The sequence below is a fragment of the Aptenodytes patagonicus genome, chromosome 1, assembly GCF_965638725.1.
Source record: "Aptenodytes patagonicus chromosome 1, bAptPat1.pri.cur, whole genome shotgun sequence".
NCBI lineage: Eukaryota > Metazoa > Chordata > Aves > Sphenisciformes > Spheniscidae > Aptenodytes > Aptenodytes patagonicus.
In genome coordinates, this window is record NC_134949.1 from 52,274,728 (window position 1) to 52,288,716 (window position 13,989).

General features: G+C 42.1%; 1 protein-coding gene across 1 annotated transcript; it reads left to right on the plus strand.

The window, feature by feature from the left end:
• Positions 1-297: 297 nt before the first annotated feature.
• On the plus strand, positions 298-12,798 carry AMDHD1 (amidohydrolase domain containing 1). Its single transcript, XM_076334983.1, has 9 exons — positions 298-457; positions 1,618-1,724; positions 2,735-2,799; positions 3,382-3,659; positions 7,725-7,950; positions 8,943-9,067; positions 11,422-11,515; positions 11,921-12,081; positions 12,536-12,798. The coding sequence occupies exons 1-9, from the start codon at positions 321-323 to the stop codon at positions 12,648-12,650; spliced, it is 1,308 nt and encodes a 435-aa protein (XP_076191098.1). The 5' UTR covers positions 298-320; the 3' UTR covers positions 12,651-12,798.
• The last annotated feature ends 1,191 nt before the right edge of the window (positions 12,799-13,989 follow it).

A 13,989-nucleotide genomic window follows, 5' to 3' on the forward strand; every position in this document is an offset into this window, starting at 1 on the left:
AGCCCAAATTTCTGTCAAGTGCCGAATGTGGCATGGGTGAGGATGGTCACCGCCGCCCGCCTCACCCGTGCCCCGGAGGAATCATCCGGCCTGCCCCCCCGCTTTGCTTCCCACCTCCGTGTCTTCATCCTCTGTTGGGAGGTTCGTTAGCAAAGACCAACCCGGGCAGGGTCAGGGTCGGGGTCAGGGCCGGGCCCGGCCCGAGGTGGGGGCAGGCCGGCGGGGCAGGAGGCGCCCTCTCCCGCGCCGCCCCGGGGGACTTTGAGCCGAGCGGCGGCCGCCCCCCGCGCCGCCCGCCATTTGCCGCGCTGCCCGCTGCCATGGCGGGCCGGCACCGGCTCCTGCTGGAGAACGCCCAGCAGCTGGTGCTGGTCTGCGGCCGGGGCGAGGAGTACCTGCTGCGGGAGGGCGCCGCCAGCCTGGCCGTGCTGCGGGACGCCAGCCTGGTGGTGGGGCTGTGAGTGCGGGCGGCCGCGGGGCTGGGGCGGGGGCGGCGGGGCTTGCTGCGGGAGTGGGTCGCTGCGAGCTGCCCCCGCCCCGGCAGCCTGCCCGCCGGCTGCCAGACTGCTTCTGCCCGGGGGTTGCCTCTGCCCGGTGGCGGTGGAACGGCAGCGACCTGCCTGCGTTGAAACGTGCCTTCATACTTTTGATTATTTCAAGCCATATCCTGGTAACTTCGTTTCTGATGCTGTGTTCACACTTCCAGCCTAGAAGAGATAACTTCTAGCCTGGTGTGGATCATAACTGCTACCCTCTTCTGCCTCTGTTTTGTTTCTAGGTGAACGGACACGAACTAATAGCAATCCTATAAATAATTGGTGTAATTAATGAAATTATAGTTAATAATTACCGTGTATAATTACATCTTTCCTCTCCCATTTCTAAATGCTCTAACTTCTATTTGCCTCTTAAAAATTCAGCCGTGTAGCTTAGAGGTACCTTCAGTGAGGTACCCATGATGACTCCCGGTTACTATTCCAGTGGTGTGAAAAGAGCTGGAGAAAGACAAGGCTTAAAGGACAGAGGTGCTGCGTGCACCCCGGGAAGCTCCTCTCGCGTAGGTGAGGTGGAGCTCCATGCGTGGCTGGAGGGGATGCCTCAAGTGCAGTGTAGGGATCCATCCTCAAGCTCCATGGGGGGAAAATTGCTGTTGAACCAAAGGTTGGCCCCGAAGAGATTTATCCCTATGGTTTCTAAGGGCACAAGGGTATGATTCAGGTCCAGGCAGTGGAGGCTGGCGATGACAGTTTGATTTCCGTGAGGGGAAGAGTGCCCTGCAGATACTTGCTGGAGGAATGCTGTATATTTGCTGATCCACAAGAGAAAAATAATGTTGTCTAGCAGAAATTAGGACAAAGGAGTACCAAGGTATCGTCCTGAGGGATCTAAGCAGAGGACATGAGAAGTGTTATGGCAAACAGCTTGAAATGCATGGCATTACCCCATCGTTTTCTGTGCATCTGTAAGATTAGCAAACCACCTCCTGCGTGCATCTTCAGTCCTGCTGAAGGTCCCTACCCCTGCTTTCAGAGAGTTGTTGCTCCAGGAGCTCTGCCAATGAGCAGTTGACTTTTCAACAGGCTCACACTTCCTTTGTTCGTTGTCTGTTGTTTGCAGAGATGGTTGTATCAAAGCTGTGGGCCAGGCAGATGTTATTCGCAATCAGTTTTCAGGAGCAACATTTGAAAGAATAATTGACTGCTCCGGGAAGTGTGTGTTACCAGGTAGGTGTATTTTTTCATAATGATACAATGCCGAATGGCGGCAAGTGCTTAGAGACAAAGTAAATGTGTATTAAACATCCCTCCATCCTTTTTCCTCGGTATTCAGTACTGGTTTGATAGTATCTTGTGTTGAGGAGCAGAGCATCATAGTTTCCTCATGGGGAGTGCTCCAAGGAGAAGATTGCAGCACTCGGGGTGTTTTTTTGGGCTTCATGGTGGAGCTGTGTCTCTTCTTGGTTTGTCTTACATCTGTTCCTCTGTATCATAGATCACAATGGTAACACAGCTGGCCCGCTGACTGTCTTTTCAGATTCACCTCTGTTTTCTCTACCCTTTCTGTCCATCAGCTGTTCAGCCGTGGAGCTCTGTCTCTACGTCCTGCCTGCAGCTGGTTGGAGGCAAAAGGGCAGCGCAGGATTTTAAGTCACGTACTCTGCAACTTTACCTGATAAAAAAATAAGCCTGGGCAAGTCTATTGCATGTTAAACTTTGCAAGTGGTGTTAACACACGAGCTGTTAGACCTCTGTTTCATTTGCAATGGGCTTGGGCATTCAGTAGTGTTGGTTTCACAGCTCATAGAAAAAGCTCCCGCTGGAGTAAGTGGACTGTTGCTAGAGTAAGTGCTAGCATACTAAGCCCAGCCTAAGCACTTTGCTTTTTTTAAAGAACACAGACTTAAAGTCTAATGAACTATTTCAAAGTTTGTAATTTATCACTTCTTCCACAGTCTGAAAACATCATCAAAACAGCGTGAGGAACTGAGCAACTGAATCATTTTCCTAGAGACGTTTTGCATAAGGTGTCAGCCAGTACACCTAAAAAATTTGAAAGAAAATTAATAGCCTTTGAAGAAAATCCTAGATTTTTGGCTGATTGGATTTTCTTTTTCTCTAACCAATAGAGGCTTTATAGGGGAGTTCTGCTGTCCATTTCATTTGCTTGCATGTTCATAAGCTTTTCTCTTACACAGTGGAATAACCTGAGTGTACATTTACTTTGTTTTCTTTAGGCCTGGTAGATGCACATACACACCCAGTGTGGGCTGGTGATAGGGTTCATGAGTTTGCAATGAAGGTAATGGCATAAAATTACACAGCTGGATTTTTCTTCCTCTTTTTTTATGCATAACTATTTCTACTTTCTAGTGATTCCCATCTTTCATTTGTAGAAAAATAGATTATTTCTGTCAGATAATCTAACTGAGGGAGGAGGGATGATTTTTGAATACTGGTAGGCTGAGAGAGGAGTGTAACTGCAGCCTTTGCAGCCAGCCTTGATATATTTTTGCATTAACTGAAGCAATACAGGAGTGCCACCTTCTATTACCATCTAAATCTTGATTTTTTTTTTTTCTTTTTTTCCACATAAATGAATTTTTAAGCTAGAGATAGGTTTTCCCCTTGGGTTCAGGGGGAAGCAAATCTTCAGAGTAATTCTCTTTATGTCGCTTCTTACATCATTTCTTCACTTAAGTGGAGGGGAGAGAGAAGAGGAGGGGGAGGGAGGAAGAATTAATGGGTATTTTCCCCCCACACTTCTCCTCTCTCTCTGCAAAGGCACCTCAAGGCACTTTCCAGAACCCCTTGGATAGAAAATGCACATTTAATAGCTAATTGCATGATGGGGGTTGGTTTTTGTTTTCTTTTTTTTCCCAAGCTGGCAGGTGCGTCCTATATGGAGATCCACCAGGCTGGGGGAGGAATACATTTTACTGTGGAACACACTCGGAAGGCCACAGAAGAAGAGCTGTTCAATACTTTCAAACACCGACTCGAACGCATGCGCAGAGCAGGATCTACGTTGGTTGAGTGCAAGAGTGGATATGGCTTAAACTTAGAAACAGAGCTTAAAATGCTCAGGGTGATCGAACGCGCTAAGCAGTCCATGGATATTGGCATTTCTTCAACGTACTGTGGAGCTCATTCTGTGCCAAAGTAATACGACTTGGTTTTTCTTGCTCTTGTTAAGTATTACTGCTTTGCATTGAAAATTAGCTGTTATTTGCAGAAAGGTTTCTTCTGCCCAGCCCTCCTAAAATATAACATATTTGAAACAAGAGCTCTCCTAAATTTTAATTTGAAGGAAGAAGGGGAAGCATTATTTAATGGCTACTCAATGCCAACATAAGCTTAGCACAGAATCCCTGCCTCCAGCTGATGCTCGCACTGAACATAATGCGAATTACAGGCTTTCCTGTACAGAAAGTTCTTCTGCTCGGGTTTGCTGCTACCCTTCAAGCTTAGTCTCTGCCATGAGCTTTTATTTTGACCAGCTAACAGAAAAAAATACTGTATTTAATCCTTATATACCTCAGTTAACAAAGCTTAATTATGCTTCCATACAATGAAGAATTGCATACATCTTATAGGTATGAGATGAGTAGAAGATTAAAGTACATGTGCTTAATCACAACTATTCTGATGGCTCAAGTAGACATACGATAACAAGACTTTCTCACTTTGACATTTTTTTCCCCTATGATGAAAATAACATCTTCAAGTTACCAGATTTCATTGTATGAAAGAATTAATGTTTTAGCTAGGTAGGTGTATGTGAAACATATATTTTGACAGACTAAGCGGTAGGCTGTTGCAAAACAAGGCATGTAAGATGGAGGCAGGCCTAGCATCACAGGGATAATGTGGCAATATTTAAGAGATGGTCATTTAAAAAAAAAAAAAGCATACTCAAAAAAAAAAAATCTACCTCTTCCGACATTCAAGAAAACATGACCTAAAAAAAATTATTTGCAATCTAATTATTGTGTATTTGGGGCAGGACGGCAAATTATCTTTTGTTAACGTAACCATTCAAAAGGAATCCTGTATCATCTTCAGGAACTGGAACATGGTTAAGAATAAAGTAACTAAAATCTGCTGAAAACACCAAATGCTTCTTTCAAGAAGTTCTACTAAAATTTGGAGGACTTAATGGTAAAATAAAATTGAGGTTTTTACCCCAAACTATATATATTTCTTAGCCCTTCCTTTCCTCCTCCCCTAAAAATCCTTGGAAGGATTTCAGTCAAAATCCCAATAAATAGTCTTTCCCACCAAAATATTTCAAGCATTTCTATAAGCTAAGGAAATAAATTCCAGTGTGTTTACAAATATATCAGATCTTATGTGTTAGAAAGACAGGTGTACCGTCTCACTCTCTGCACGGTTCTGTCCCCACTGATGCATGTCAAGCATAACAAAATATATGCAGTGAGGATATTTTATTTTAAGTAGGGAGAAAAGGTAGCTGGGGATTTGAGGAAATTTCCTGAAGGAAACACTGAATTATCTGTATTTTCCAGTTTGGGTCTTCTTAAATCCTCTTCTCTTTTCATTCAAATGTTCGTGTCTAGAGTATTTTGCTTGAATTTTCTGCTACACTTCAGACTTAGTCTCTGCCTCGGGTTTTTATTTTGACCAGGAGGAATTCTGTGGCTCTTCCCTGATCCATGGCCTGATGTTCAGAACCGTGGTCCTCAGCCTTTGGCTGGCTCCTGAACATCTGGGCCGGTAACATGCTGAGGGAAGCATCCCACTTTGTCCAGTTTTAACCTCTGAATTTCCTGCAGCTTCCGTAACAGTGGAGGATCGCAAGGAGAACATGTTGCCCGCAGGCTTGGGGCTGGGAATTGCTCTTTGATATTATTTATGCAAATGAGGTGATGATCTTGTGGATTCTAGAAGCTGTTAAACAGACATCTTCCAAGTCGCTTAAGCTCATGCCAGTTTTCTTTCATCATTATATTACATAAAACTGCCCTGTAGTTCAGTTATGCGTAAATCATCAAACAAAAGAGTAAGATTGATTTAACTATTTTTATTCAACTCTTCCTGGTTTATGTACATCTTAAAATGTAATGCCCTTTTTTGTTGTAGGTACTTAATGGCAACTCTTGATAGCCATTAAAAGTCTAATAATTTTCTGATTATTTTGGAATGATTATAGTCGTGCAAATTTGTTACCGCCAATCTGCTAACACTGAATCAATTTAAAATCATTCTATTTAATGTGAAACAAGAGAGCAACGTTATGCTCGCTCATGAAAAATGCTGCTTAGACCCCGGTGGGGCTGCTGCTGAGGAGCTTTGTTAAGTTCTTGCTAAGCCGTTTGCTTGCTTGCTTCTTACACTTGGCTTAATTTACTGTTGCAAGTCTGGCCTTTTACATCAGAAGCATCACCAGAAAGTTCATTTAATTGATAAAGGTGTCATCTCTTCCATGTTGCCAAGTCTTGCAATATGTGGCCTGTCTTGTAAAGCTTCAGTATGTGGAGTCTTAAGGGGAGCCTACCTCCAGACTTGCCAGCACTGGCTATTCTTTTTTCCCCCACTTAGAAATTAGCTTTGGGCAGATGTTGAGAACTTGCTGCGTGTATCTGTTCATGATTTCTAGGTATACGGTACTTCAGTCTGATTCTCTGCTTCTAGAAGGCACCATTGACACATAATTCAAATTGACCCTGCTCTGCACCAGGGGTTGGATCAGATGAGTTCCAGAGTTCCTTACAAACACAGTTATTCTGCGGGACTGTGGTACAGTGCATTGGTAACAGGCAGTACGTACTGAAGTATGCGCCAAATGGTGCAGGCTACTTTAGTCTGAGCCATCCTAGAGAAAAATAAGGCTGCTCTGTTTATAGTGATCCTTGTTCCCGTCCATCGCTTTTAAAAATGCTTCCAGCTTCAGAACTTCCAGTTCTTTAGGAAATTAACCTAAAAAGCTCACAGCAGGGGGGCAAAGAAATAACTGCTCTGTCATCCCTCCAGTCATCATTTTGAATCAAATTCACGATTTTGAGGATGTCTGATTCTCATTTCTTTTTTTTTTTTCTTTTGACTGGCAAAGCTTCACTGGGCCCTTTTCATCTTTCGGAAGAAATTTTCAAAGTGATTTCCTGAGCAGAAGTCTCTTGTGTTAGAACAACAGCAGTTTTGAGTTCTTGGGCATTATGTCCTCCCAAAAAGTGAAACCAAGACTTACGTTTCCCTCTGTTTTGTCTTGGCTCTGGTCCTAATCTTTCAGTCCAAATTCCTCCAAAGGCTGCAGAGTAAAAGGAGAACAAGGGAGAAGGCTTGGCATGGTAAAAGCTTGAGCAACCCCAACGACTGTTTCAGTGGGAGGTGAACAAAAGAAGGCCCATAAGCCGGGCTCTGCTCTGCTTCATAACCGCACAACCTCGTTTATAAATCCGAGCAGAATTTGGCTTCTTGAATTTACTGCCACTGTAAAACTCCCAACTTGCCCACATGTGGCACTCGTATAATGCCAGCCTGTGCATGCTTTCCGGTGCCTGAAATGAGAATTGAGATGTCACAGACATTTAGCTGCAGTATGTCACTTATCTTTAGATCTTAAAATTGCAAAATATTAACTCAGTTGCAGATTTTGGGATTGTTCGCTCTTTCAGAGGCATTTACTGATCTCTCCTGGGTTATCTTTGTGTAATAGGGGGTTCATAAATAGTTCTGACTTTGGCAAATTGAAGCTCGGGAGGCCCCTCTGATTTAGAAAGAGTTATCTAGCTATCAGTCTGAATGATATAAAAGGAGGAGAGGTAAATTTAAAATAATGATTTGTGCTGCATGTCCCCTTTGAGCTTTGATACTTGCATAAAAATATTGCATGAATACCGTTTAAAATATTTAAATAATCATTTACATATTTTAAATAGTTGTGTTTTAGAATACAGTATAAGTAGGTCAGAATATATGAATAGGAAAGCAGAAGGATTCGTTTTAAAATTCTCACGTCTTGGTTGGCATCCAAGAAGGTAACCTTATTATCTAGTAATACAATCTAATATTCTTTGAATGGAAAGTAATTAGTGTTTGAGAGTACATGAATTACAGTAGTTTTAAATTTTTTAATCTGAAGGGGTTTTGAGTGATATGTATTTGCATCATTTTCTAAATAATCTAGTAATTGCTTGTACAATTTGAATGTTTGGCAGACTTCAAGGATGTTATTCTTATGGGTCTGTAACATTTTCTTTTCATTAGAGGGAAAACAGCTACTGAAGCCACAGATGACATTATCAATAACCATCTTCCTAAACTGAAAGAACTCAAACTAAGTGGTGAAATACATGTTAACAATATAGATGTGTTCTGTGAGAAGGGAGTCTTTGATCTGGATTCTACTAGGAGAATTCTTCAAGCTGGAAAAGAGATGGGGTTACAGATTAACTTCCATGGTGATGAACTCCATCCGATGAAATCTGCTGAGGTACGTCTTTCTTAACATTCAGTTAAGCCATTTTTGCTTTTTGCTTTGCTTTTGTGAGAGCTGAATCTTTGAAAGAATTGCAGTTTTCAAAACCAAGGTTTTCTTTTCTAAGACTTTATAAAATAGACCATTCATAGACATCTATTTCTATCAGATGATAGAAAGTGCAGCCCTTTTGCAGCTTTGGAGTTAAGCACATGGGAGGAAGCATTGACCTCTGGGACTAACATGCACTGCCTAATCAAACATTGACTTTGCTTATCTTCCACATGGGATACAGATGGGGAAGGTGGATATCCGTGCACACAAGAATGACAAAAACATGGTTTCTATGCAGCTTGAAAAATCTTTTTTCCTTAAATGTCCTGTTAGCAGCAACAAGCCAGACGTGCAGTGAGCACACTCAGAGGGATGGTTTAGTCAAGAATAGGCTCCCAAATATCTTGATAAAGAAAGTCACTCTGAGACCATGTTTCACCATCATTTAAACATTGCTTCCTTCCTGTGGGGTCTGCTCAAGTTATTCTCTGCTGTATTTAAAAACCAAAACCAAAACAAAAACAAAACCAAAAACTTGGTTGATCATAAAAGCCTTTTTGATGCTTCACCATTGAAGGCAGCAGTTGCACTACTAGTTCTGCAACCAGTGTCAGTTTTGGAAACCCTTTTCTGCTGGATACTTTGTGAACAGGAGTGGATAATGGTTTTATCCATAGCTGTCCCATAGTTTGCATGTTAGTCTGTTAAAAACATCACTGAAGGTGCACTGCTACTCGGTGGATGGTTAATACCATTTTGTGATCAACTTTTCCTGCAGTAAATTAGCAAATACCTTGTCTCTGCATTTTGTTTGTTCTTTCAAGCATTAGTTATTTTTTTCTTTTCGTTAATTTTATATTAATAGTGAATTGTCTCCTCCAGTCATTTGAGAACAACACTGCTTTACTGAGTTAATTGAGAACAGTGAGTAATTTTCTTGAAAATTTGCTTAGCTTGGAGCTGAACTAGGAGCCCAGGCTATCAGCCACCTGGAAGAAGTTAGCGATGAAGGTATCATGGCGATGGCAAGAGCTAAATGTGCCGCTGTCCTTTTACCAACAACTGCCTACATGCTAAGGTAAGGCCACTAGATTGGAGGAAAACTTTTCTAACAGCAAAGCCATGTTTGTGGTTTTAGGGTCTTTTAAGGTAAAAGCATAAGCTTGTATCTATGCCTTAAGGATCAGGCTGGATCAGTGAAGACAATCACAAATACAAAGAGCTGAATGAGCCTGTTCATGTCTTGGTTTTGGTGGAGATCCTCAAAAACGAAGCAATACCCTACTTCTGAGGGGTCTCACAGTAGATTTCAAGTGGTTCAGTCAACACTGAATTTAACCCTTATGACAGGCTAAGGTGATAATCAGGCATTCACTTAAGAAGAAAACTAGACTGGTTTTCTTTAATCCATTTAGCCTTTGAAAACCGAATTGGCTTCTTTTCAGGTAAATTATATCTGCAATATGTGTATTTGCTTTCTTGCAGAAGGTTTTGCTGGGAAATGAATCCTTTGATTCTCTAAAGCACTGAAAGACTGTGGGTAGCATTTTTTAAATCTCATCTGATTTTACCCAGACACCACTGAGGAGAATCGCCTTAAGAACACTATTTTCCATATGCAAATATTCCACATAAGCATAGATGGATCACCTGCTTACCGCTAATGCCAAAAATAAGCCAACTAGATGGTGAGGACCACGACCCAGTAATACCTTCCCTCCTGTGAAGAGAAGATCCTTGAGCTAATTTTGGTTTATTTTCAGCAGCCCGCTTTCTGAGGCATCGAGGCTTGTGCCGTTGCCACCTGTGTTCACGTCTATGTCCGTGCTTGTGTTTCTCTTTGTGGTTAGCTGTCTGTGTCCTGCACCAGTGCTTTTGAACCACTGGCTGATTGCAACTACATGCACCGCCAGAATACAGATCTCAGGGAGGACGTGTGATCCTGCAAACTGACCCCAGGCAGGGAGGTAAAGGAGACAAGCAGACACGCAGCCACCTGTGGAAAAGGCTGCGCTGTAACTCACGTGTTACTCCAGAGACTCCATGTGGTGGAAAGTTTATAACCTCAGGATAAGTCTAAGATGGGGATAATAACGAGCCGTAGGAAATGAGGCCTCGTTTGTTTCAGGGTCTGGTGCACTATTTACTGAACACCGGCCTCCCAGTCTAATACACTCTAAAAATGAAGAAGAGATATAACAGATAACTGGTTAAAAGAGTATTAGAGGGCCGAAAGCTGTGCAATGTATGAGAAGTTGCTGTGAGGCGATGTGGTACATCCTTTGCTGGCCTCCCTCAGCTCCTTCAGTACCACTTATGAGACCTCAGACCTCGGGAGCTCCTGCCCCTATATTGTCCCCTGGTTTTAAGAAAAGCAGTAGCGGCCAGGGCTTCACCTGATGGACAGAAGTGGGCCAAAGAGTGCAGCTGGAGAGTTGCTTAACGGTTAGCCTTTGCTAACCGTTGCCTGCAGTACTCCAAAGGAGTCTGGCAGCAGAGTGCAGCAGGGATTGCAGAGGCTGGAAGGACATGTGAGGATGGGGAAAGGCTCTTCAGATAAATCTTTTTAAACATGGTTAACTCCCAGAGCATCGTGTTGTGCAGGAGCAGGTGGTATTATCTCATAAATCTGCAAGAGGCTTCTATAAGGAGAGGGTTGTCTTATACCAAATGTAAGCACGTCGTTGAGATGTCATTTATTGTTCTTTTCTGTTAACTGCAGTGCTTTTAAAACTACTTTTTGAGCAGCAGATGCTCTAATGTTTCTTTTTTATTGTTAGACTGGTTTGGACACGATGTTTGGCGCTATTGGCTTTACAGCAACTATGGCTAAAAATTCTTAGAGAGTGTATTTCTTAGTGCCCACCCTTGCAAACATCTACCCGGACTAATCCAGTGGCTGAACAATAATTGAAATTATTGAAGATATCTTTTGCATTAACATTGCTAAGTGAGAAAATCCTCTAATGTATACAAATTAAATTCACAGCCTCAACTTAGTATTTTGAATTGCCAGCAGAATCGGGAAGGGACTATTGCATTGCTTATGCCACTGCTCATATTTGGGAGCCTGTCTTTGAAGCTATAAGGACTAGAAAATTACTTTTTTGAGAAATGAAGATTTTCACCTTGTCAATCCCTAAGTGGCTGAGGTCTGGATAAATACCAGAATTTCAGTGGCCTGGAGCCTGATGCTTGATACTGGCTGCTGCCACATGCTGTTACTGCAAAAGCAGTGGATCACACTTCCCATTTATGCTGTCCATAGGGTGATAGGTAGGGAGCCAAGAGGCAAATTTGGCCTTTTGTCTCCAAAAGGATTAGTGTAACCGAAGGCATGAATGTAGCCAAACCGAGTGATGACTTTTGCTCTTGTAATTCATCATGTAATAACTAAGTGAATTGTACTGACAAGTGTCTTTTTCTCACTAGACTGAAGCAACCTCAAGCTAGAAAAATGTTAGAAGAAGGAGTTGTAGTTGCTCTTGGCAGTGACTTTAATCCTAATGCATACTGTTTTTCAATGGTAAGCTATTCCTAATATTTATGACACCGCAAAATTATGAAATCTCTTACCAGTACAACTTGTGTATAGATCTTGTGCACTTAAAACAGTCTTCGTATCCGCAAAGAGAGCTGTATGCCCAGCTTAGACAATTGCTCATGCTTATTTATGTGGGTTGGTAGTTTTTGCCAGAAATTCTTGAAACCAGAAGGGCTTCTATTCTTCATATGTACCAAAAAGATTATAAAAAAGGCTCTCAAAGTTCCTGATTTTAGAGTTCTCATTTTGGAGTTGGCAAGATTTACATCATGCAGGAAAACTCCTTCTGTTGCACAAGGAGGGAGGAGAGTGCTTAGGGATTTGAGGCATGAACAGCTTTATTTGTGTTACTGGTAACTCCCATTCTCCACTTAACTTGCCTACTAGCCTATGGTGATGCATCTGGCCTGTGTAAACATGAAGATGTCAATGAATGAAGCACTAGCAGCTGCCACCATTAATGCAGCTTATGCTCTGGGAAAATCGGACACGCATGGCTCCATAGAGACTGGCAAGCAGGGGGATCTTCTCATCATAAATTCATCGAGGTTCGTTCTTCCATTGTCGTTTGAAATGTGATTTAACATAAGGGACTTTGCTTTTCACCATATTGTGGATAGTGGAGAGGTTAGTGAATTCCTATTGCTTTAGAAGTTATTTTCATCTGAAAAAAGGGGCACTGCTAGCATTTTAGACCCATTTTCATTCACCTTAATCACTCCAGTGGAAAATAAAGCCTAAAACTTTTGGGGCTAATATAACAAATAATCCATGCCTAATTACAAATTATCTAAATATGGTACCTGTTTATTTTGTGGAAGGAATTCTCTACTGATTTGTACTTTAACTCACTGTATTCATGCAACAAGAGATCAACATGTAAACATGGAATAGTGTTTTCTGCTGGTTCAAGCAAATCTTTTGTAATTGCCAGGTATACTAGGTATGTGACCTGCTTTTACGCAAGTCTGGATATTCTTAAACATCTTGTTGTCTTTTTAGGTGGGAGCACTTGATTTACCAGTTTGGGGGACATGAAGCATTGATCGACTATGTTATAGTTAAAGGAAAAGTCATCTATCAAAATGAGAGGTGTGGGACAATGAGCAGTTACTGAGAGAAAACAGTAATTTAGGAAGCTACTGTAATCAAATTAGCATGGAATATTTCAAAGCAACAGACAAATCAGATTTGTATTTACTGGTAAATTGCTTGCCTGCTCACCTTACTAGCCCTCTTATTCAAATAAACTTTATCAAGCATTACCCATCTCATGCATCTTCATGTCCGTTGTCCTTCTCTCCACCACATAAAAATAATTTCCAGTTATATCTATTTGAAATAAGATAGTTTCCAAAAATGTTTTCCTATACAATTTTAATCTATAAAATTATTATACTTGAAAAAACCAAACCAAAACAAAAAAACCACCAATGAATGAAGACGTTCTGATCCAGGTAAGATTTATTGGGAAGAGTGATGTTAAGTAACCTGTGACGGAGGGCCAGGGGCTCAGGCATGCACATTTGGAATGGCGCTTGGCAGTGCTGGGAGGCCACAGCATCCCAAGGAAAAGTCCATAGCTCCTGGGTCTGCTCAGTCTCAAACTCGGCAGATACCAGGAACCACAGTCGTGGTAGGTGGCACAGTATCTTACCTCTCCAAAATACCAAGTCTCCTGGTTTCTGCAGACTTGAAACTCAGTGGGAGCCAGCAGCTGGGAGCCCAGCAAGGTACTGCTTATCATCTGGTCTGCAACACCTTCCCTTGCAGCTCCTTTGGGGCTGTAGGGCACAAGAAAGAGGAGCCAGGGAAAATGCAGTCAGGTACAGCACTCACTGGTCTGCTGAAAGTTGGAGTGCGCTGTAGGTTAGGGGTTGAATTAGGCCTACTATTGGCAATTAGTGATGCCAAAACCTTACAGGTTACCCCTAGCGGCAATTAGGGGTGAGGTTGTGGTCTGGTGAGTACAGCCAACCTCTCAAAATTTCAATCACCTTGAAACTTAAAAGAAGAGCACCTGTAGTCTCATACAGATGTTCCAAAAATACCTGATCTAATTTATTCTAGGCTGAATCTGAAATAACGAGACATGTTTGTTCATGTAAGTTTGTGCTTCTGATGACAAGTTGAGTATGAGTATGATGACTCCTACTCCGAGCAATTTCAAAGCTTAAGATCCTGTTTTTTTTAAAGCTCATTCAGCTACTATTTTTTTCTGGGCTTGAACCATCACTTGAGGATGTGGTATGTAGAAAAAAGGATGATACAGCTTTGGAGTTGAAGCTGCTGCAGTGTTTAAGCAGAGTCTGGGGTAGGGAGGGTCTCTGCACACTGGCTGAGGTTTTTCTTCAACTTTTCAAATGGATGATGGCTGCAGAAACAAAAGGGCTTGACTTTCTGAAGGTGAAGTCATGAAACTACACCTGACAAGCATGAAGAACTTAGCATCGAAA